Here is a 25,103-nt window from a genome sequence, read left to right on the forward strand (position 1 = left end):
TTTTTTTTTGAAGTTATTTTTAAGGTTATTGAGGTTATATTCGTTTTGGTACGGCAAAGAAGTATAATTCTTACGTGCGTACATAAGTACACACACCAGTTTTTTTTTTTAAGTTATTTTTTTGAAGTTATTTTTTGAGGTATTGAGGTTCTTATATTCGTTTTGGTACGGCACAGAAGTATAACTTCTTACGTGCGTATATAAGTACACACACCAGTTTTTTTTTTATTTGCTTCGCAATATTTCTTTCTTTTTTTATTTGTTCGTTTTCTTTTTGTATTTTTAAATTAATTATTTAGCATCGCATCAACAAAACGCTTGTTTCTGTGGTTATTAAATCAAGTAAAAGTAAGATTTATATTATTTTGTTATATTACAGATTTTGTTTCGGGTATTTAGCTAAAAGATTTAATATCCAGTTATAAGTTTATTAGATTATCCCATTATGATATATATAGGAATCATTATTTTATTTTATTATTATTTTTACTAATATATTTATTTGTGATCGCAATTGTTTAGCATCTAACGGTATCATAATCATTGTATACGTTATGGTAATTATTACAGTAAGCTAATGTAAGTGAAGACAAAGAAAAAATTGGAGAAATTAAATATTACGATTTATATTTTAGTAAAATTATTTCTATAACAAACTAAATTATAAAATACTTACAATAAGAGCCACTCAACGCAACTCTTGTTTTGTAAAAACCGTTTTTTTTTTCGACATATTGTCATTATTCATACGTAGTATCGAATAAAACGTGTAGTTAAAAAATTTAGGTAGAACTAACAAACTATCGAAACAAAAAAGGGATCACGAATTTTGTGTGACAAGTATTGAAAGAATGTTGAAAGTTGTCACCGTGCGTACGTCTCGAATTACTGAGTCGAGAATTCGTGAAAATAAAAAAAAAATAAAAAAACGAGTATTTTTCGCAAACAGAGACAAAAAAGAAAGAAAGTTTTGAATTCACTTCAACGAAATTAATTAAAATATAAATACATATACACACACACACACACACTTCAATTTTATATTTGAAATAAGAAAAAGATAAATATTCGTGTTTTCGGAACTTTATGAATACATATATATATATATATTAGTATGTATATGTATGTATGCATGTATACGTAAACAAACAAACAAAAATTAAACAAAAAGAAAAAAGAAATAAATAAAAAAAAAAATAACAGAAAATATAAACCTATGTTTAAAAAACAAAAAATAGCCTAATATTTCGCAACAACATACGGATCAATGTTGAAAAAATATGTTTTTGCGTAAACAAGGATGGGATGTTGACAAACATCGAAGGATAATAGATATATAAGGTCTTAACCCTTTCCCTTACGATCGAATTTCCAACTGTGCGGGCCTAAAGCGACACCAGTCGGTCGCGCGCAGCGACATAAACACAAGCTTGGCTCAGCGCTCGAAACTGTACTAATCTCAAACTTCCTATGATTTGTATATACACGTGCGCGGTACAATTAACTTTGCAAGATGTTGAAAATAATTACGGTTAGTTGGTTATTAACAAAAAAGACTTATTGTTGCAAATTGAATAATCCATTATTAATAACATTTTTATTTTAAGGGATTATACGCAGTTAGAATTTTAAAAAAATCGATTTTTGTTTTTTTCATTTTCGGAATGTACTATATTTAAGTATATTCTCTGAAAATTTCAAATCGATCCGACAAATATTCTTCATTTATGTAAGCTTCAATAAAAATTTTTTACCTTTATTACACAGTAACAGAGTATAAGGGTGAAGAGGGAAAAGAATCAAGGTAGAGAGTAAAATATCAGAGTAAGAAAGTGTAAAACTAGAGTTACGAAAATATTCTTAATTTCATATTTGGAACGGCCGCCCAAAAATATTCTGAAATGTTTTGTTTTTTTCGCCCGGTAGACTTACGACGCCTCTGAGGCGTCTATTCGTTTTTGGTCCCAAAAACCTTGCGACGCCTCTGAGGCGTCTTATTCGTTTTTGGTCAAATAACCTTGCGCGCCTCTGAGGCGTCTTATTCGTTTTTGGTCCGATAACCTTATGACGCCTCAGAGGCGTCTTTGAAGTTAAAGGGTTAAAAGTAAGGTCTTTAAAAGTATAGATAGGCAACGACAAAGTAACTATTTTGCAATACATTGTGATGGACGTTAAAAAGAAATGAAAACATTATACACAAATTGTTATTCGATATTTTTCATAAATATTCAATATTCGTATATACACCAATGGAAATTATGAATTAATCAAATATTTAACAATTATTAATTTTTCTTTAACGATAGTTCGATTAAATACGAACATTTTTTTTTTTATACAATCGAGACGAAAGTTACGATTAATTAAAATGAAGAATGGAATAGGATCGATCAACAATAGACAATAACAATTGTCCTTTGATCGTAATTCATTAATTGTAATTCTTGGTTTTCTTTTTGTTCTCTTCCTCTTCTTCTTCTTCTTCTTTTTCCATATACAATCAAGGAAAAAAATTTCGAATAATTGAAAAAAAAGAGAAAAAATAAAAAAAATGAATAAATTGCACGATAAACAATTAACAATGATCGCAGTTTCAATAATTATTTTTCTCCTATATAATCGATACGAGAATTACGAGTAATTAAAATGGGGGGAAAAAAAAAGAGGAATATAAATTGTAATCGATTTGAAACAAAAATGAACAATTACAATCATGTTACAAGAGAGATAGTACGTTTAAAGTAATTTTTAATTATCAATTTCTGTTGTGTTTGTTTTTCTCTTTTTTTTAATGCAATCGAGATGAGAATTTCAAATAATTGAAAGAAAGAAAATAAGAGAGATAGGGAAGGAGAGAGAGAGAGAGAGAGAGAGAGAGAGAGAGAGAGAAAGATACAAAAAGGTTTTCGCAAATGAAAGGATACCGTTGTTCGGTGTTCAGAAAGGTAAAAGGAAAATGGTAGAGTGGTCGATGCTACAAGGTCGTACGATATCGACGGCCTATCCAAGTATTTATATACATATATACATATATATATATATATATGTATAGGGTGTCTCAAGCCAATTGGACAATACATTTTCTTCGCATCGAGTCTCGTTTGCTTTGAAACATTTCTACAACTAGATGCGTGTTAAATGTTAAGACCATTGTCTATAGTTACGTCACGTTGTCATGTATGCAGTTAAAAAAAATAAAGAGAAAAAGAAAAAAGAAAAAAGAAGAAGAGGAAAAACTCGAATATTTAATCACCAAACCTGTGATATAACGCAATTGTCGTGTATGTAAATATGTATACATTTTAAAATGATACCGTACTGATGATAACACGTGAAACGCATAATATGTGATTAAAAAGAAATGTTCGTATAGATAATTTTTCTTTTCTTTATCTCTAACCAATTTTCTATCTTTCATTGTTCTTCAAATACATCAATTGGCCTAATGGATATTTATTGAGATTAGATAACACTAATTAGAAAAATTACTAAAAGTATTAGATAATTAATTAAATAACATTAGAATAATGTTTATAATTTGTTATCGAGCGATATTTCTCACGATAATGGAAATAAATTTTCAAAAAAGAAATAATAACGATAATGACGATTGGTTGTAAGACGATAACGAGTAATGGAACTTGACAAACAAACAAAAATTTTAATTAATAATATGAATTATAAAAAAAAAATATGAATTAAGAAAAAAGAGAGAGAAGACAAAAAACGTGAATAATAACAATAAATAAAATCAGTAATCCTTTATTATTAGCAAATGATTATTATTTTTCTATTATTTTGTTAAATCATTTGTTAAAAACCTACTATTTTGATTACTTATTTAATCATTTATTAATAATTACACACATTTTTACGATTAACTTATCATGAATTTATTTTCTATTGTATTTTATTTAATATTGATTAACATTTTATACAATATCTCATATAACGAGTCTCGAGGATACGATGAAACGTAAAAAACATTCTCCTACCGAAGTGATTGGCTCGTTAGAAGAAAAGCAAGAGGATATTACAAGCAGAAGGTTTCCTCGGATACACGAAAGGGCGAGTGAGTTTCCCTCGTTCGACGATAACGTCGTAAATTTCTTCGCAGGGGAACAAGAGGATAGGATAGGATAGGATAGGATATGACAAGATAGGATAAAATAAGATAGAAGGGGAAAGGAAAGAGAATATATAACAAAAGGACGACTGGTTAAGGTCTTATTCTCCTTCCTGTTGTTACCTTGATTTCCGATAAAACTTCGAAATGAGTTCACCCCTAACGTAAGAGTATCTTATTCAAAATTTATCGGACATATTCTTCAGATTATCGTGCGAGCATTAAATTTTAGATAAACAAAAAACAAAAAACCAACAACTTCCGTAATGCATTTATCGGGTGATTGTGATTAGGGGAAGGGGAAGTTAGGGGGGGGGTAGGTAGGTATGACCCAAAAGCCACTAGTAATAATATATCCTTTTCTTTTTTTTTCTTTCATTTTGCTATTAATTTCATTGCAACTGTTCTGAAAACGTTGGTCCTCCTTATTAGAGAAACATAATCTAGGTAATTAAATTAACAATCATTTCAAACGAGTATAAACTTATTTTATTATAATAAAAAAAAAAAGAAAAAAGAAAAGAAAAAACTAAATATGCATTTCTAATACGTACAATAAGAGTTGTTCCATTTTATTTTATTTTTTTATAATGGTAAATAGCGACTTTTTTCAGCCTGACAATTGGAAACAACTTTTTATATACGTAAACTTATTTTCATTTTTAAATGGAAGGAAAAAAAAAATTAAAATTGGAAAAGTGTTGGGAAAGTTAAACGAAAATAAAAAAAAAAAGAACAAATCGCAAAGATAAAAATGACGAATATAAAAAAGCAAAGTATTGCCAATAAAAAATTTGCGGGTACCCATACTTAATCGATGCTGAGCAACCGCATAGATAGGTAAAAGATAAAAAGTAAAACGTGCACGTGTTAAGTAAAACCGTATAAAAATTATCTATGTGTATGTATACTGTAATATGTATATTTGATTAGGCTCGTTTACAAACGTAAAAACGGCCCAGAAAAGATAGAATAAACGCGTGCCTTATCTCTTTTCCGCTCCCTGTTATTCTTTCCTACATTTATCTATTTTGTTAACATCTAATTAGAAAAATAAAAAAAGAGAGAAAGAAGATACAATGGTGAAAAGTAAAATTAATTTGAGAGCATGAAAAAGTTCGAAGTAAAGTTAATAACTGAAAGTAAAAAAAAATCGTAAAAAAAAGATTAGAAAAATAATTATACCTCATCGTTAAACTATTCTTATATTTTTATAAGATTTATAAAAATAAAATATAATTTTTGTTATAAATAAAAGTAAACTTTACACAGAATGAAAAAATTGTTTCTATAATAGGCTCGAACCATTTCAACCCACTCACCCATCTGCATATTTACAGATAAAAGATAATTACTTAAATTTGTTAAATAAAATTATCGCTGTAGGAAAAGAAAAAGAAGAAAAAGAAAAAATAAGTTTCGAAAAGATATCGTACGTGGGAAGTTTGGCGTGAAAAAATACAAAAAAATTATCTTCTTTTTCTTGTCTGTTGCAGGATAAAAATAATTTTGGAAAAAATTAATTGTTCGAGATAATCCAATGAAATGAAAGATGAATCCATATTGTTTACATAGTGTATAGTTTAGGCACTAGGTGAATCGTTGCACGTTTTTTCGCACATATGGCGAATACATCCGTTTTAATATTCACGAAACGTGCGATCGTAACAGATACAAATTTTCTTATTTATCCAAAACCCGTTGATGACGTTACCGGATATATGCAATACATATTGAAAATATGCCGAGTCAACCTAACTCGACATTTATTCAAGAATCAAAGATACACGTTTCTGAATAACTATAAAAATGGTATTTAAAAAAAAGAAAAAAGAAAAACAACAATGAGTTAGACCAGAAGAAAAAAATGGTTTCTATGTTGGGCTCAAAACTTTTCAACTCACTCACATACGTATACATATATGCATACAATTCCTCCTTTGCATTAAGACTAGCTATTAAATAATAAATATTTAACATTAATATCATTTGAAGATCGTCTTATTTTATAAATTCGTAAATTGAATTATTAATTCGATAAAACGTGGATATATATATATATAAATGCGAAAATTTAATAAAGAATTATTTCTCTAAGGGAACTTTCGATTTTGTATAGGATCGTAGGTATCGTTAAAATGTAAAGCTTATTGTCAGCGGCAAACCACGAATGTCACGAAGACTAGGTATCGTTTGGAGTCTCTGCTGAATCTAGTCCGAATATCGATCGGTCCTTTAAAGCGAAACGTTCCACGATAAGAACCACCGAAGTACCGATCAAACTGATCGTAATACTCTTTTTCTTCTAATCCATTTTAAATAGAAAATATCGTACGATACCACCTGATCGCGGATCTGTAACATTGTTTCCGTTAAACTCGTTTATCATCCCTTCTATATCGATTTTTTTCTCCTTTTTTATTTTTTATTTTTTGTTTGACCCCTTTGCAGGATTCAAATTTCTGTTAATTTTCAATACAATCATTTCTTCGATACTCTTTTTATATGATAATAATGAAAAGAAATTTTATTAAATATTAAACTATACTTTAAACTTAACTCCTCCTATGTAATTTAAATATTTTAATATTTAAATTTTATTTTTTAATACCCGTGAAATTATCACGATTGTATTTATAATTAACAAATTATATTTATCTACGTTGAAATAATTATATATGGATAAAATGCGAAATATCGGCCAATTTCAATTCGAATTCTTTCATAATAATCGAAAATTTGTAAAGGAAGTATCGAAATAAAATCTTACGACAACGTTATTTCCAAAAATTAAGATAACAAAATGATTTTCTGTTCAGAAGTATTAAATGTTGAACAATAAATTGAACAATAAACTCTATATTAGATTAAAAACTGTTCGACGCCCAATTACGTAAATAATAAATCATCATTTTTATAATATTACATCATTTTCGAATAATATCATAAGTTATAAACGATAAATTTTTGTGTTATATGATTTTGTTAGTATTAAACCATCGAAAAGAAAAAGAAAATGGTGTTACATGTTATAGATGGTTAATAATATTGTTAACTGATTGTGAAAAATAAAAGATAGTTTCTTTCTTTCAAAGTCTATACGGATCTCCATAAATTATAAGAAAAAGAGGATAATTTATTGTAACACAGCCGATAGAAAAATCGATAGCCCGTTTGACTTTCAAGTAGCAAGCAAGTAGAATATTCTATGCATCTATGTCAACGTACGGCCTTCCGATAGAGAATAGACAAAGCAGAGATAGATAAATCAAAGTAACTCAGACAGGACCTCTTTCTATAAACTCGACTATGAAGATAACTACGTAGAGAAAGAAAGTAAAATAGAAAAAGAAAACTTGTTAGTGTCAATTTTTCCTACGATTTGTTCTTCATCGTTACGCTCTAATCCAAATTTTATCCATTTTCTTTCTACTAATTATTATTATTATTATTATTATTATTATTATTATTATTATTATTATTATTATTATTATTATTATTATTAAAAACCCCATAAATGAGATCAATTTTCTATCAAATTTATTACCATGATTCAACAACCATCTTGATGTTTTTGTTTCAATTTATACGATTAGGAGAGGAAAAAACAGAATTTGTTTAATTTATATAAGTGAGTGGGTTGAAAACTTCTGAACCTATTCTTTTAAAAAACTTTGAAAATACTATGTCGAAAAAATATAAGTGAATTTAACTTGAGAAAAAAGATTGTTTGTATGTTAGGGTCAATACTTTTCAACCCACTCACATGCATAATATGCAGACTAATTGTGAGTTGCATAATTGTGCTGCATTGTGTTTACAAATTTTAAATAAATAATTAATATATACAATTAGATAATAATCGAATACGTCTTACTAGTATAATGGTTGGAATCAAACTGATTGCGAATAAAAGAGAAAACTTCTATGTCAAAGTCGTAAACAAACGAGAAGATCTGTTTATGTTTTGTTTATCATTCGAATCTATATTTAAGTATATTTATTATTTATTTTTCATAGGTCGGTTGAAAAGTTCTGAGCCTATTATTCTGTAAAATTTTCTAAACATATATATACATATATAATGTATGTATGTGTGTATGTGATGTAAAATATTTAAATATCTAAATGTACTTATTTTTTTAATTATTTCTAAAATTAATTATAAATTAAATATTCGAATAAACTAGTCAATTACAAGAATAAAAGAAAATAAATAAATAATTAGAAGAACAAAAATTCTGTTTTTTTTTAATCTTGAGATAAATATGAGATAAATATGATATAAAATCCTCTAATTCTTTAATCTCAAATGACAACTCTGATTCGTTATGGTAATCTAATATGAAAGTATAAAATAACGATTTACACTCGTCATAAGATTTTTATCAGCAATCATAACTAAATCATTAAAGGATTGATTGGTAAATCTAATTGTCTATTCTTTTACGAACTGAAAATTTATTATTATAATTGATGGAAAAAATAAAATGTTATATGATTCAATACCGAACACGATCGACATCAACAACAATTATTCTACTCTTCGATACGAGAATGATCGTTTACAATTGTAAAATAAATTACAAATCTTTTTATTGGTAGAATTGAAGACCGTTATCGTTAAATATCTACACATACATATACACATACATATATATAAATGTACATATACGCATAGATACACACACAAACGCATTGTCATCTACAAGCAGCTACCCGTAATTTCCCGCTCATTATGTGGGCGTGTTGGAAGGTCGTATGTATTTCCATCGAAAAGAAGAAGTAGCGAAACTTCTTCGAATCTTTCAACGCCGATAATAAAATCATCATTTTATTTTCATTTGTTACTTTTTTTGTTTTTTTTTTCTATTATCTCTCCTTCTCTTTTTTTCATTTTCAATTTCTCATATTCTTTTGTCTTAAATTTTTTATTTTAAAATAAATATAACGAAGCTTACAACTATTTTTTAACACTTAAACTATTCTATTGCTGTTTGAGATAGATTGAAAGATAAAAAAAAAGAAGAAAAAAGAAAAAAAAAGAACAAAAATAATAGGAAACAAAAAGTATTCAAATTTTATGCATATCGATTCTAAATTTAAAAAGACTTTGAAAGTATGCTAATATGATGGAACGCCATTGTAGATAACGTTATTTTCACTGGGTTTATGTATGTATGTATATGAATACATATCCATATATATATAAGTAGAAGTATATAATATATATATATATATATATATATATATATATATATATATATATATATACCTATACCTATTTGATATTCAAAAATTAATACAAAAAATAAATAAGAACGAATATTAAACATAGTGTTTAACCCGTAACATTGCATATTAAATATTGATGTAAATAAATTAATGAAAAATAAATAAGAAACGTAGCTGAACGCTTATGCAAACCGGCTACAGTGCTAAAAAAAAAAAAGCTAATGAAAAAAAATTCATTGACAAATAAAAAATATTATTTAAAGAAAAACCATTCGGTTGAACTTTGATACCCTTTATGAAGACTTACGAAAATAAATAGGAACGATTATTAATATGTTCTTTTTATCTATAAGATTTTATATTAAATTTTGAAATAAATAAACTATTTTAAAACAATAAATAAATAAAAAATATATTCGAAGGAAAATAATTCGATTGAATTTGGATACTTTTGAAGTTGGCTGTAGAAAAATGGCCATAGTAAGGGTCACCGTAACCGAATTGCAACGTACACGTTTTATTTAAAACGACTCGTTCGATTCTAACAATCACTTGCATATATAAATTCGAAAAAATATAAGAATAGTATAATACAAAGCGATAACATATCAAATTAAATCGATTCAATTTGGAATCCATTGAACGTTTCGCATAAGTACTAAATAAATACTTATTTTCAATCAAATTTCTTCCTCTCATATCAGCTATTTATCCATTAATCTATCCATCTTTTTTCATCTTATTCTAATCTCTATCTATTTATTTATGTATATGTGTCTCTATACCTTGGATGAATGCACAAAAATAAAAAAAATAGAGACGAAACGTTTAACTGGCTAGACAAGGCTACATGCGAGAAAGAAAAAGAAAGAAAGAAAGAAAGAAAGAGAGAGAGAGAGAGAAATGGATAGATAATAAATGAACAGAGTACAAAATAATGAAAAGATATTAAAGGATATAAAATAAAAACTTACATTTTTCCGCGATCCGCCATAGGGCTTGAGAAGGGATGAATGACGTTTTTTCAAGTTAACGAAACACGTCGTCGTTCTTTCTGGAAGTATATTCACTCCTCACCCCTCGAGCTTTCAGGATGTCACACCTCTAACGCAACGGGCACCGCCATGCGCGGGCTGCCAAGATGGGAGGGGAACGGAGTGTTAACACACCGGACGAAAGAAAATTAATCGAGAAGGAAACAATAATCGCGAATACGTATGTAACTGCATACGTGTGTACTACGTATTATTCGTTTGATTAAAAAACACCGGCTAAACGGAGAGACAAAAAGTCTGACAGGTAAAACCGCGTGCGAGTTACACGGTGATACGAATCCACGTTATCTGTTTTTCTCCCTCCTTCTTTCTATTTCTTCTATCTCTTTCTATTCCCTTTACACGAGTCGCGCGTTCTCGCTCCCTCCTCCTCTTCCTCGTTCCCCAACACTCCCTTCCTTACCACCCGAACTATCACACACGAGACCGCGCGAACTTACACGAGTGAACAATCTCCTCCTTCTATTCCTTCTTCTCTCCCTTCTCCACCGCCACCTCTCCGCCTTCTTATTTTTCTTCTTTGAGCGGTAACACACGATGATCTTACCAGGAATTTACGATTTAACTGATTACTTTGTTCACATTGATTAGAATGAAAATAATAACAAAACCTTTCACGAACACAATATATTTAACTATTATGTACGTTAGACGCGTGTCACGTTAACGAAATATCTTATTTGACTTCAAGAAAACTAACGCTTCGCGACTCCCGGCCCAGGCTGTCATCGATCGTCCAGCCGAGCGTCAACTCAACTATCGCCATCTTCCGTCGAGACTTCGATACTTCACTTCACTTTGAAGTACTTTCATTGGATATATCATATCGATAATATCGTTTTGATTCAAATATTATTATTTGTAAATTTAATGAAGTTATTTTTTAATGTTTGAAGGGATTCGTTTATTATTATTATTATTATTATTATTATTATTATCATTTAATAATTATCGCATGAACTTAATTTTTCATTTATTTTCTTTACTATAACGATAATCGTTTATTATCACTCAAATTAATTTGATACTACTTGTCTATGATTGTTTCATCATACAAATAATTGTTGTAATGTACAGATAGCGATTATATACAAACATTTATATATTTTCTCTTGCGTACAAGAATATATACTTTTTATGCCGTTCTAAGTAATTTCGATTCCTTAGCCAATTGTAATTCTTTCCTACGCTCTTCTACCTTTAATTCTCTTGCTCTTAAAAACTCATCATACTCTTTTGGATCTATTTCACGTACTATCTCAATACCACAAGTTCTTGCTATCCCAATAATCATTACACAAATCTGTTGTAAACTCATTAATGCTAATGGTGGATCTTCTGATTTGATTTTAGCAATTTCATATAAATGTTTGAAAGTTATCTTGCCTGCTATTTCATCTGTAACAAATAAATCAAGAACTATAGTAAGTAATCGATAAATATAATTTAGCTTTATCTTTAACAAATCGAATTCTTTCTACAAACTAATTTCTCATGCGAATACCAACATTAAGATCTTATACCTTTCTCCATTCTGCCTACTTGTATTCCTGCTGCTTGTTTTAAAAAATATGTAACTGGTGGTTTATGTATGACTAGATTGTAACTTCTATCAGGATTTACTTTGGCTCTACACGGTAACGGTATTCCTTCTTTAATGTGTTGCGTTCTTTCATTAAAATCTTTACAAAAATTAGGTATATTGATATTTCTCTGAAAATATAAAATATATTATATTAGTATAAAGCATTAACAAATTAAAGGTGTATAACTGAAAAAAAAAGAAAAGAAACAAATAAAGTTAACTATACGTAACCTAACCTGTCCAAGCATAGGACCTAATGGTGGAGTAGGTTTTGCCATTCCAGCAGGTATATCCGTACGTAATTTTGAAGAATGATCTATTTTCTCCATTACTTTTTTAACCATTTTCATTTTCCCTACTTTAGACATTTTGAATGATATTAACAAAGAATACAGAAGTAGATAGAAGCACACAAATTCTCTTTTTTATCTACACAGTTTCATTTTAGTTACTACCGGGACCACCAGTAGATGAAAGTATCACTTAACCGATGACGGTACAGACTATCAAAGAATACAGTATTCTTTGATTTTTTTTTTAATTTGTAATTATTAATTACTAATTAAAGAATTAATTAATAAAGTTACCAATTATGGATTTTAAATAACTATTTTGTTAGCCATTTAGCGCACTTATAAATTTTTTTCTGCTGTTGAAAACTACGTTGCTTTACTTAGAAATAAAAAAAAGTTTTCACATTTTCAGTTATCAATAACCAATTAAATATATAATTAAAAAAGTTAGCAATTATGGATTTGGAATTAGCAAATAGCTAGCAATTAAATGCACTTATTCATTTTTTTCAACTATTAAAATTCTATGCTAACTTTTTAATGCTCTTAATGCTCTATGTACTTGTGTTTTCTTTGAATACACCTCCAATCTGACTTACCGATCGAATGATTCTGTTTTACCTTAGGACGATAAAATCTTTTAAATGAAATGAAAAATATTTAATAGTTTGTAATGCGATTTAAAAAAAATATTTATATTATCTTATTTTTAATTAATTTCTTATTTCACTTTCATTTAAAGTTCACGAAATACATGTACCATGTTCAAATTAATTATAAAGAATAATTAGATATTATTTATAACGTAAACGTATTATTAGAAGAATAGTGTATATATGTTTTAGAAAATGATTATCGTATTATATACTTAAATATAATATATATATAAATGAATATATTTAACTTATAGAATATCAAGAGTTAAGCGCAGGCTTATAAAGCCTATTGTTTTGTACAACGTAGCTATGACTACAATGTATGGAATAGGCGAGTAGTCTAACTCAAAGTTCTCTCGCGGAAGAAATAAAATTAAAAATAAACGATCGCCAGAGGTATTAAAAATATTCTATATTATTAATAAAATAAACGATGAACGACAAGGAAGATTGTGCGTGGGTCTTTGATTCTTTAGTTGGATTTTTGCAAGGTCCAATTTGGTCTGCGCCATTATTGACCTTCATTGAAGAAAAATCATTGAGTAGGTGTCAATTTCTAATTTCTAATTAAGAAAACAAACAACGAATAAAATTGAAAAGATAGTCATCTTATTCTTATTCTCTAAAAAGCATATGTTTTCGTAAAAAGAAATGATAATAAAAAAACTTGGTTTTCATTGCTTGTATTCAACTATATATATGCGCAAAATTACGAAACGATGCACTTTAATTTATAGTTTTCGAAGCAGACGATGAAGAGAATAACGAAGAATATCATAAAATTTATCAAGAATACAAAAATTTGGTTGACCTCTTACTTGGATGTTTTATGGAAGACATGGGCATTACGCCGGAACAATTTGAACACGCGTGCAACGTTAACAAAAATACAAAAATGCCGATACACTTTCAACAAGTTAGTAAAAAATAAAACGGAACGAACAAAAACAAAAAAACAATTGTCAAGAAATATGCAATCACGTAATATTTTTTTGTCGTTATTACATTTCAGAGTTTATTCGAACAAATATGGGCGGCGAACGAGTATGGAATATTTAAAAGAATGATGATACAAAAGAATTTAGAATTACAACTGCAGGCATTAAACATGATCGAACAAAAATTTGGCCTAACTCCAGCTTCTCTTATGTACGAAACGGAAGGTTTGCAGGACGAAGAATTGGTCATGGAGGAATTAATTAAGTAAGCTTGAAGTTCTCGTTTTGATCTAAGTTTGATGTTCCTTCCAAATAAAAATAAAAATAAAAAAGAAAGTAGTTAACATGTGTGTGTGTATGTTGTTTGCACAGTAAACACATTATGGAGATAAAAAATGATGAAGAAGCAATACCCATGGAAACTTCTCTCGTGGAAGAACACAAACGTCTGGCTAACGAGTATCATAACGAAAGAACATTAATGGAGGAAGCTTTGAGAGCAACAACACGATCATCTGAAAATTCTTCTCCTGAATTAGAGCCGAATATTTCGCAGAAAAAAATCGAAGCACAAATTGAAAAATTGGACAAATTGCCTCCATTGAAAACATTTCAACCGCTTGATCCGATACCTTCAACAAAAATTGAACGAGTTAAAAATAATGTATATAGATACATATGTATATATATATATATATATATATATATATATATATATATACATTATTATATATATATTAAGAATTTATCGATATTGATGATACAAAAATGGGGAGGAAATTATTTTATGTTAAAAAATAAATCGAAAGTGTGGAATAATATTTGTTTGCAGGAAGTTTTATTTTTGAAAAAATCAAGTTTGAAGAAAAAGGTTGTATAAAAAAAATGTTATTTTACGTTTTCGATTTATTTTTAGCGTATAAAGTCATATCCTTCTTGCTTGTATTATCAGTATCGCACCCGGTATACGAAGATGGGTTGAAAAGTTATGAACCTCGATAAAAATATAAACTTTTTATTATTATTATTATTATTATTATTATTATTATTATTATTATTATTCATTGTGATTATATTTACATTAATATAGTATAATCGCTTTTATTTGTTTAAAAGCGACTTTTGACAGAAAAAAAAAACTTTCTATGTTAGGCTCGGAACTTTTCAACTCGTCAATCTATGTACATATAAAAATTAATATTACATTAATATTTATATATACATAATGATACATATAAATGTATACATACTATATATGCAAATAATATAGTATTACTTTCTGTTATAATTAAAAATAATTTTGTACTCGGTGAGATATGGAATAACCTGAAGATATTTTCAGACGAAAGAAGAGGATATAAAAAGACGACAGGACTATCTGAAAGCAAGACGAGACGAATTGGTAGCCCTAAAGAAAGAAGTACGTAGTCAGCGGCTCGAAATGAATTCAACTCGTCCGAGTTCTGCTCGAGTAGTTGCAGATGCAACGATTAAAGGTGAACAGGAATTAGACGTTGATCAGTCATTGGAACCGTCAATTCTTCAAGTACGTAAAGCTTTAGCGGCACGATTGAAGGCCGAAGTTGTGCATAAGTGAAGTGAATATTAATAATAATAATAATAATAATAATAATAATAATAATAATAATAATAATATATTTATCGTTACTATATGTATGTTATTTGCCGTAATCGTAACTAAATTAATTAATTAATACTCGCAAGAGGCAAATTTTCACCTCCTTTTTTTTTAATTAATTAATTAAAACTTTTTCTTAATGTTTTTGTTGACCTATAAGCTTTTTCATTTAGGAAATGAAAAAATATAATATAAAACGTAGATATTACGCAAACATTTCGTTTCAGTATATTCGTATTATGAAAGGTTTTATTTGTATATAAATGGCTAACTTGTTTCAAATATAATACTTGGATTGCTCATTAATTATATAAATACTATGCATACTACTTCATTACTCAGTATCTCATTCCCTTTTAACGATATAAATAATAAAAGAATACGATCGTGTCTCTCTTTCTCTTTCTTTTTTTTTCTTGAAGAATAAAATTTGCAATTATTGCCTACATGATCATTGAATAATACAGTCGACGTTTTCTTGTTATCAGCAATATTTACAGTGGTGTTATAAAATATGAGCAGAAGAGATAACGTGTAATTTTTTTTTGTTTTTTTTTTTTTTTACTAAAAGTGATGATAAATATATAAAAACCTATAAATTTTTACGAGTAATTAGATAATAATCATAATAATAATAATAATAATAATAATAATAATAATAGTAATAATAATAATGATAATATTAATTTTTTAACAAAAAACAATGAAATATTGGATTCGCTGATTGAACCCGATTAGAAGTAACAATTTTGCAAGTAACGCTTTTCTTATCTTTTTTTCAAGGTAGGGTCGTTAAACTCTATCTAAAAAACGTATTTCTCATCTAAATTTAAATTTTATTTAATTAAATATTGTTCGCACTTCTACACCAGACATATTTTGGGTTTCAGTCGTTCGTTCATTTTCGCCCCTTTTTACGTGACCAAATTTAATATTTAATAAAGACAGATTTGTAGCAATAAACAAGCAATAAGTATTTTAATGTGTAATCTTGTAATTATTATTATTATAACAATATGTACACATTAATTACACATATAACACGATGTAAATTAGATTTTTAACGTATATTGACAATAATTAAAAATAAAAAATTAAAAAAACAAAAGAATCGAAAAAAGAAACGAAAAAGAAAACAATAATATTACAAAAATGAGAACAATGCTAACGTCTAACGCAAATCATATACCACGCAAAGCAATAACGTTAAAAATTACAATCTGATTAAACGTTAAAAGTAAATTATTGTAAATTCTTCTAAAACTCGATCAACATTTCTTTATTTAATGATTCATTAAATAAGAAATACGTAAATTCGAATCAATCGACTCTTATAAGATACTCTCTCTTTCGTTTGATAATTCAAATATACTGTTGCATTAAATTTGTTGTTTTTTTTTTAAATATAAGTTTGTCTCTTTTACCACGTTGCTTGTTATATGCTACTTATTCTGCCCGTATAATTTAATATTCGGCTTAGTTTAATTTAATCTCATCGCATCATTCATTCACCGACAGAATAAAATGCAAAATATGATCTTTCGTTTATAGTCCATTCACATATTTTATCGTCGTAAATACACATTCATTTTCTTTCATATAATCGTTCGTATTAGCTTACAGAATTCGTGAACAGGATTTTCTTATAAAAATCTTCTCTGTCTCTTCATTATGTGTGGTATGTGTATGTATTTGTCTGTCTGTGTATTTTATTTTCTACTTGGCTACATGTTAGAGAGAGAAAAAAAATGAAAAATAAAAATGATATATGTCACATTTCGCTGGTATTTTAAATGTAAAACGTACGTCGTTATCTTTAATATTTAATATCAATATTATTATTATTATTATTATTATTATTATTATTATTATTATTATTATTAGCACGTGGTAATTGTACAATGTGCAAAATTTCCATTCTTTGATAAATGTTACATCAATGTGATGATTTGTGTAATATTGAATACAACAATTTTGGTAACAAACAGCCGGACAATATATTCTTTTTTTTTTTTTTCTTTCTTTTTTTTTTAGATTTTTCGACTTTAAATGAAAATTTTCAAGAGTGCTCCTGAAAGGTGCTGCTTTTTTTCTTTCTTTCTTTTTTTCTTCACATATTTACAACTTAATTCTTCTAACGAATGTCTTGCGTAACGTTTTACGATATGATTAAAATTTGGTGACTTTTTTCGTAGATCACGATCTACGAATACTTTTTTTTTGTTCATGTATTTCTTCCTTTCTTTCTTTTTTTTCTTTTTTTTAAATTTTATTATTAATTCTTTAATTCTATTTTTATCTTCACTCTCTTTGAAATGAATTAGTTAACATATGATGAAATAAGAAATAAAATAATATTGGAACTTAAGACGGTCTAACGATAAATTCTTCCTAAAAAAAGTATAGGAATTTGACATCCCGCTTTATTCCCCTTTGCTCTTTTCTATCTATTGCGTATCTTTCTATAAATATATATATACTCTCAATTAAGATTAATCTTAAAAAGTGTAGTAGAATAAAAAAAAAAATGTATATGAAACTATTAAGTAGAAACATTATGCTATAAACGCATAATATATTTCGACTGTTCATGATGTGGAAGCATATTAAAAAAATAATGGAAAATGATAGCGACAAAGCCTTAAACACACTCTGTACAAAAATACATTGAGTATAATTTAAATAGCATATGATTGCATCTTTACTTTAGTATCACTTAGGTATTAAATTCATCCGTTTATTAATTTACTTACATTCGCCGCACCCAAATGTAGCATATTCTATGCCTCTAAGAATATTCTCTTCCTTATTTACGGAATAAATTGTGAATATATGCAAAACACACGGAAATACATTACTCAATATTCTGTTGTTATCTTAACTATCTAATTAATATATGTATTTTCAGTTACATTACTTTATTTTCTGTGGTCATTTCAGAATTAACAACATTTTATATATATACACACATTTTACTCAGCTCCAGCGAATTTGCCTACTTGAATTTATTATTCACAATATTACTAATCTCGATGAACGAATTAACTTCGCTATCACCTTCATTTTGTAGTATCATAAGTTAATATATGCGCCTGTCTGTTAAAGTTTGTCAATTATATATGTGCATATGTATATGCTCTTACGACATCACAAAAATTTCAAACATTCATACTTACAATTATACAACAGTCTTGGAAATTCATTTATGTTAGACGTATTGAAAACTCTGTACATTAGCTTATAATACTCTTCGTTTGTTTGTTTTTCTTTTCTTTTTTATAAAGTCAACTCAATCGGTAAGGCAATAATTTATTTTCAAATTGGTCACTGTATATAAGGCCTGCTCTAGTTTAAATAATTTTAGTCAAAAGTAATAGATTCATCTTCGCTATAGATCTTAACTATGTTTTAAAAATTACGGATTTAAACTAGAAAAGTAGACACTCTTTTCTGGAGCTGGCGTTTTTCCTGTTATTCTCATGATCGTACAGAATCTCAATTTTAATGACAAATTAAGATTACACATTGCAGTATCCGAGATTATTCTCATCTCACGGCTCTACTACATAACGTAATGTAAGTAGATATGAATATTTTTTATAAATAAGACATTCTTTCTTTCTTGTTCTTTTTTTTTCTCAGTGCACAAAGATTATTCCAGGCTTCTCATTTTGCCCTTGTCATTAGAAAAGAAAAAAATGATTTATTGTTTTTTTTGTGTGTGTACAAAAGATACTATACTAGACTTCTTAATTATATATCCAAGATTTTGTTAAATATTTCAACTTCTTTTTTATATCGAGGATTACTATACGGGCATGAAGTGCAAACTGATAAATATACACAAATCAAATATTTATTGTACAACTTCTACTACTTACATTGATAACCGAAAAAGTCTTCAAATGTATCTTGAAGGAAACTGAGATTGTGAAGTAGTCGCATATTTTCTGCTTAATCCAAGTATGTGGTCGTTTTACAATCGTTACAAATATACATATATATACAAACTAAATATTATTTCCGTAGTTGGATAAAGATTCGTGGCTTCCTGACCCTAGCAAAAACAGATTTCAATCGCTCGTACCACTAATTTTAAATCGTGGATGGCAAAGACACAAACTGTTTTTGTGCGGTTTGTAGATCATGTACTTAAACATCCGAAAATGGTTCTTTACACGACTTGTAGTAAGTTCCTGTTTTCCAATGAACTCGTACATGTTAATATTATAGTCACAGTTTATAGATTTATTAATCTAGACTCAAGTGTATTATTTAGACACCAATGTCTAGAGAATTCACGAGGTTGAGAATATTTCACCTTATCATCTGAGAAAATGTATCCCTACTTAACAGATTTTCATTTAATTGGAATAAATCATCATTAATCCATTTTGAAATTCAGTTAAATCAATGAGTGAGCGCTCTCGATATTTTCGGCAATATAATAGTACAATTATTTTTCAGTTTTACCTTCACTTTCTTGTCCTGTCGATCCTGTTGTCCAATACATATTCCTTTATTTAATTATTTGTTTTTTTATTATTATTTTTGTTTCTACATTATTTCCCAATCACTGTCTTCTCACACATTCATCTCTTTGTTTAATATACACAATTAAAGAAAGAAAAAAAATATGTAAAAGTTCATCACGCATTGTATGTTTTAACAAAGCACTTATTCATTGCGTCTATCACTCAGATCAGCGAATAAAGTACAACCAGTACTCTTTTCTTACTGTAAATTAATAGATTGTATAACCTTTTCGATCAGCTTTTTGTGCACATAATGAGGGCCATATTTGACTATAAACTTTGGAAATCGCACATTCTTTTAATATATTCCCAGTACATCTACCACGACAACCGTTGTCGTTTTGGGGAAGGACTTAATCCAGAATCCTCATCTTCTTCGTCAGAATCTTCTTCATAATCGACCAATCCCTACAAATCGTTTATTGTTAATAAATTGTCAAATATTTATTTATTATATATATCATTTCGCGTTTAATCATTTAAAACAATATTAAATTACCTTTCTAATAATAATTCCTGCCTTTTCTACAGTACCGATGGTAGAACTAGGAGTAATCTCAGGTGTAACTGGAGTTTCATTCGTTGTTGATGTACTATTGTTTACTTGAGTTTGCTGAGGAGTTATATTATTATTTGCTGTATTATTATTTAACACAGATTGTTGTTGCTGTTGTTGTTGATGATTTTTCGATTCTGCAAGGGAAGACCCGAGGGCAGAATTAGAAGATGAAGATTGTTTCTTAGCCGAAGCAGGTGGTACCAAATCTGCAGTAGCTGCAGGTACCACTGCTTCTCCCTCATCAAAATCTTCTTCCTCTCTAAACCACATTTCTTCTTCTTCGTCTAATTGTCTCTGATCTCTCCGATATCGGCTGTTTCTTAATATTGACGGAACGCTAAACGAATAAGTAAACAGGAACATCATTACAATTTTCGTTTTCTTTAAAAATGAAAATACTCCATCATAAACAAAACAAAAATAACAAAGATTTCATTTCAACGTTATAGAAAAATGAAAATTCAATTATACAAGAATTTGTGCCATGTTAGGAAGCAAGGAATATTTAATCCCCAAACAAGTTCTTGTAAAACAAAATATATTGCACCTTGAATACATGTACCTGTCGACCGTTGTTCTGCTACCTTCGTGTTCCTTTATAACTTTAGTATCTGGTTGTTGATCATACTTCAATTTCAATACTTTAAACGTTTGTACATAGTCAATTGCATCTAGTTCTTTAGAAAACTTTTCTACAACGTGCATACAAAGCGATTTGATGTCTTCCTATAATATGCAAAATATATATGTTTATATATATTAAATATAAAATAATTGCACAAAAATATTGAAAAAAAGGAAAGAAAAAAGAAAAAAAGTTTAAAGTTATAATATAGTTACAACTTACCAATTTAATAAATTCAAACATTTCCAAGATAGCAGAATCTAATAAATTGTATCTACCGTTATTCCTTACAAATGCATCAAATACAGGTGCAAATAAATTTCCTTTTACTATATACCTATTATAAAATTCATCTTTCAAAGCTATAATTTTTCTCATAAACCTTAATGCACACAATACTAAGAACGTATGCGTTGACTTCATTAAAACCAATATTTTTCTAAGTAAATCCTTATTTAAAATGCAATTTTTAATGTGGTATGTATGATGTTCTACACAAAATGATAATAACTCTAATATCAGGCCTAAAAGTTGCACTGTTCTGTAATCTTCTCTTGCCGGTCTTTCGCCAATTGTATTAGCTAATAAAGGAGCTATTAGTGTTCCAATACTATTTTTATAGAAATAATTCAAGAAATCAGTCTTTTCTGATTTGTTGACTGAAGCCAACATATTTTCTGGATCAAGAAGCAGACGTAAGACACCAGCTAACTGTACTGCTCCACCTAATTCAGGATCGCTATCCCCGACTAGTTGAGCGACTATTACATTGACTAACATTTGGTCCTGATCTGTATTATTTATCTGCTGCAATGTATAGTCTCTAACAACACTAGGGGAATATTCCACGATATACGTCAATATGTCAATGCTCGCAGTTTTTGTTTGTGGATCATTTATTGCCAATGTAATTTCCAAGGCAGGTAATATACCCAATGCCGTTAAATTTTTATAAAATGATTCCTTGCCTTGTGGTTGAAGATTTTGAGAAAAATTGCAAAATTCTTTTAAGAAAAGTACCATATCACGTCTTTTATTGTCCGATGTAGATTCATCCGTAAACTGACGAAATAATTCAGTAAGAAATTTTTCGTCGTCTTGTATGAGAGTTACTATTTCAACTTTGTTAAAAAATATAAAACTACTCAATGTACTAAGCATGTTGTCTTCGAATACACTAGGAGTAGGTAAAACAACATCTTGTATATATTGAACTCTATACGTTTGATGAATTTTAGCTAATAATTCAGCATTTGTTATTGGAATTGCTTGTTTAAATCTTGCTAATTGTCGAAGATATTCTCTATGTCTTTTTGGTTGAGGCAATGTTGGTTCGTATTCCAGACATCCAACGACATCAAAAATTGTATCATCGCTGAACATCACTTCGAACAATGCATTCTTGTTAAGTAAGAAAATATTTTTAAATATATCATAAAGATGATGTAATCCTTCGATATTTTCTAAGTCCTCGCAAGTGTGAAACAAATTTAAAAGTTTCTTGATGTACGCTTCAGACTCCAATGCCACTGCAAGTTTTTCCTTTCTCATGGGAGAAGCCAAACAATTTCCTATTAATTCATTAATGTCTTCTAATCGACTTAATTCGCATGGAGGCAATTCTATGGGCGGTGCGGCATCTGACATATCATCGAAGCGTTCATCTTCCGATTCCTCGACAATATCTTGAGTTATTTCAACCGATGGATCTTTGCCTTGAACTTGACATATTTTTTCCCATATTTCATCACAACCAGCCTTTTCTTGAAAACTTAAGGCCAGGTCAAAATTATCACCCTCCGACCATACTATTAAGGTATCCTAAAATCATACACATATCAATATTTAACGTATTTTTTCTTATAATAATATTACATGTAATTCCAAATAATTAATATATTCCTTAGAATTTGATAAATTCTCCAAAAAGCGCACATATAAATGTAAAAGTCATGTAAAAAAAATTAATTATAAAAAACCATATGGCTATTCATAGGTTTGCAACTGCTTCAATAAAAATAAAAAATAAACAACATAAACACACATATGTGCACATACATATTAATTAAATATTTATTACAATAAATTGTACATACAAATTGAAAAAGTATAAATGTTAGAAGTATAATATAAGGTTATAAAATTGAATGAATAAATAATTACTTGCTGCTTCTGATATGCCGTATCTGGATGTATTTTACTTTCCAACAAGACAGTCCCATCGCTTTCGGCTCTAACCAAAAGTGATATTCCTTTTAATCTATCTACATAGGAAGAAGAAACATGACCCGTTCCACGATCATCCCATTGTCTGTCGGCATTAAGCGCATAAAGCTTAACTCTTCTGCGTGTATCCGTCATGTTTTCAAAAATATCTTGCGTAGTTGCTGCTACTTTCTTTTTTTTATTATTATTAAATGTATTATCACCAATCAGCTCGCATGCCTTAGAAGTTAAAAATAATCCTTTCAACTCTTTCTTTTCGTTCTATCTACCCTTACAAAATTTTCAATTAAATAATAAATGCACACACAAAAATTCCTCTATCTACCAAACTTTTATTATTTCTCTCATAATCCACTAAGGTATAGCACAATGCCGAACAGTTGTACTTGTTGTTGATGTTGATGTTGATGTTGTTGTTGTTGTAATAACAGTAACAGCAGTAGCAGCAGCAGAGTCAGAAGTCTTAACTTATTAGAAAAAAGTTTTTCTGAATAACCACTCATTCATCTAAATTCAATGATTTCCTTGGTCAGTCTCCAAAAAACTACAATATTAGGAGTGAGTATAAAATACTCATATATCACCATGAGTGTATCTATGTATATGCACTTAGATTGATATTAATAATAAATAACAATTGTTTAGGTATATCCAAAATAACGAATTAATCCTCTTGGTGTCTCTCTGCACAAATAATAGATGAAAAATAGCTATTTCATTGATAGATTTAAACGATGACGACGACGATGACGATGATATTAATAAACGGCACGATAATCAAATCTGTTGATATTATTAGAGAAATGAAATTCGACGTATGGAAGTACCTTTTATTTCGACGTATATGCTTGAAACAATGAGATTGTTTACCGTTGTTGGATGTTTATAAGCTCGTCAGTTGCATAAGCTTGATACCTGCGCCAACAGTAAAGCTTTTGGGACGCGCGGGAAAAGTTAGCGTAGTACACGCTCTTCCGTGCACGTGTCACAGTCACGTAAACCTACAAAGCGTCAAGCCTATTTCGAGTAGTTCATTGAAATAAGCTCGTAGTCGTGAAAGGTCGGAAGGTAACGTTCTGCTAAAAAAGCCGAAGCCCTGTGTGCGCTCTTGCCGCCTGTGTTCTATTCCCGCGGCGAGGAAAACCGATGTAGAACAACACCCTGCTCACTTACAACCTAAATATTACCAATCACACGATTATCTAACACGAATACTTTCAACGCTGTAACTACGGATCATCGCCGTACTTTCGTATTATTACTCCGAAATCACTCTAAAATTGACATAGACATCTAACAGCCACAACACTACGTTCCGCCATGTTAGATCACAACAACGCGCCACGGGGTTCACTCCACGTATCCCAAAGACTTTCGCGCCAAATACAATTCTATTTTACATGTCATCTATATTTATTTTGAAATACAATTTTGTAAGGTTCATTTAAATGATGAATTTATCGATATTTATATTGATTATTATTTAGATATCGTTTCGAAGAAATCATTTATTTTAAAATACTCATCGTTTAGTTTAATTTAAAAGATATATAAGTAAAATTCTAAATCTTCTCGGTATACCATTTCATTTCATCGAATAATCAGTAGAAAGATTTGAAACTGCTATCCTT

General features: G+C 28.7%; 4 protein-coding genes across 6 annotated transcripts in view; 1 reads left to right on the top strand and 3 right to left on the bottom strand.

Moving 5' to 3' along the window:
• Window positions 1-11,192, bottom strand: part of LOC122519082 (TLD domain-containing protein 2) — a 155,324-nt gene extending 144,132 nt beyond the window's left edge. The window contains exon 1 of the mRNA XM_043638267.1: window positions 10,336-11,192. Coding sequence (XP_043494202.1) covers window positions 10,336-10,355 — 20 coding nt within the window. The 5' untranslated portion in view covers window positions 10,356-11,192. The remainder of the gene's footprint in view (window positions 1-10,335) is intronic.
• A 189-nt stretch (window positions 11,193-11,381) lies between these two features.
• On the bottom strand, window positions 11,382-12,451 carry LOC122519084 (39S ribosomal protein L11, mitochondrial). Its single transcript, XM_043638270.1, has 3 exons — window positions 12,238-12,451; window positions 11,940-12,129; window positions 11,382-11,814 (listed from the first exon to the last, which is right to left on the bottom strand). Exons 1-3 carry the CDS (start codon window positions 12,367-12,369, stop codon window positions 11,552-11,554), a joined length of 585 nt encoding a protein of 194 aa, XP_043494205.1. The 5' UTR covers window positions 12,370-12,451; the 3' UTR covers window positions 11,382-11,551.
• A 768-nt stretch (window positions 12,452-13,219) lies between these two features.
• LOC122519085 (cilia- and flagella-associated protein 36) lies at window positions 13,220-15,681 on the top strand. The gene is made up of 5 exons (XM_043638271.1): window positions 13,220-13,492; window positions 13,688-13,866; window positions 13,963-14,153; window positions 14,261-14,552; window positions 15,231-15,681. Exons 1-5 carry the CDS (start codon window positions 13,384-13,386, stop codon window positions 15,483-15,485), a joined length of 1,026 nt encoding a protein of 341 aa, XP_043494206.1. The 5' UTR covers window positions 13,220-13,383; the 3' UTR covers window positions 15,486-15,681.
• Window positions 15,682-17,640: 1,959 nt separating this feature from the next.
• Window positions 17,641-24,891, bottom strand: LOC122519086 (serine/threonine-protein phosphatase 4 regulatory subunit 3). Of its 3 annotated transcripts, none has more exons than XM_043638272.1 (6): window positions 24,721-24,891; window positions 23,410-24,648; window positions 21,469-23,067; window positions 21,184-21,347; window positions 20,562-20,958; window positions 17,641-20,470 (listed from the first exon to the last, which is right to left on the bottom strand). In XM_043638272.1, exons 2-6 carry the CDS (start codon window positions 23,605-23,607, stop codon window positions 20,381-20,383), a joined length of 2,448 nt encoding a protein of 815 aa, XP_043494207.1. In that variant the 5' UTR covers window positions 23,608-24,648; window positions 24,721-24,891; the 3' UTR covers window positions 17,641-20,380. The 3 variants fall into 3 exon arrangements, with proteins under 3 accessions (XP_043494207.1, XP_043494209.1, XP_043494208.1); XM_043638274.1 differs by having other exon boundaries at window positions 23,410-24,156; window positions 24,343-24,891; XM_043638273.1 differs by having other exon boundaries at window positions 23,410-24,156; window positions 24,300-24,891.
• Between the last annotated feature and the right edge of the window lie 212 nt (window positions 24,892-25,103).

Source organism: Polistes fuscatus, unplaced genomic scaffold, assembly GCF_010416935.1.
Source record: "Polistes fuscatus isolate 324 unplaced genomic scaffold, CU_Pfus_HIC Scaffold3, whole genome shotgun sequence".
In the NCBI taxonomy this organism is placed as follows: Eukaryota; Metazoa; Arthropoda; class Insecta; order Hymenoptera; family Vespidae; genus Polistes; species Polistes fuscatus.

Bases quoted from the DNA above. Each gene is read 5' to 3' on its own strand.
- LOC122519084 (XM_043638270.1), bottom strand. From the start codon at position 12,369: ATGTCTAAAGTAGGGAAAATGAAAATGGTTAAAAAAGTAATGGAGAAA. The intron at 12,130-12,237 runs GTTAGGTTACGT...TTATATTTTCAG, and splicing joins TAGGTCCTATGCTTGGACAG to AGAAATATCAATATACCTAA. The intron at 11,815-11,939 runs GTATAAGATCTT...TATTTGTTACAG, and splicing joins AGTAGGCAGAATGGAGAAAG to ATGAAATAGCAGGCAAGATA.
- LOC122519085 (XM_043638271.1), top strand. From the start codon at position 13,384: ATGAACGACAAGGAAGATTGTGCGTGGGTCTTTGATTCTTTAGTTGGA. The intron at 13,493-13,687 runs GTAGGTGTCAAT...TTTAATTTATAG, and splicing joins CATTGAAGAAAAATCATTGA to TTTTCGAAGCAGACGATGAA. The intron at 14,154-14,260 runs GTAAGCTTGAAG...TTGTTTGCACAG, and splicing joins GTCATGGAGGAATTAATTAA to TAAACACATTATGGAGATAA.
- LOC122519086 (XM_043638272.1), bottom strand. From the start codon at position 23,607: ATGACGGATACACGCAGAAGAGTTAAGCTTTATGCGCTTAATGCCGAC. The intron at 21,348-21,468 runs GTAAGTTGTAAC...TGCATATTATAG, and splicing joins TGTTTGAATTTATTAAATTG to GAAGACATCAAATCGCTTTG. The intron at 20,959-21,183 runs GTACATGTATTC...TTATTCGTTTAG, and splicing joins AGCAGAACAACGGTCGACAG to CGTTCCGTCAATATTAAGAA.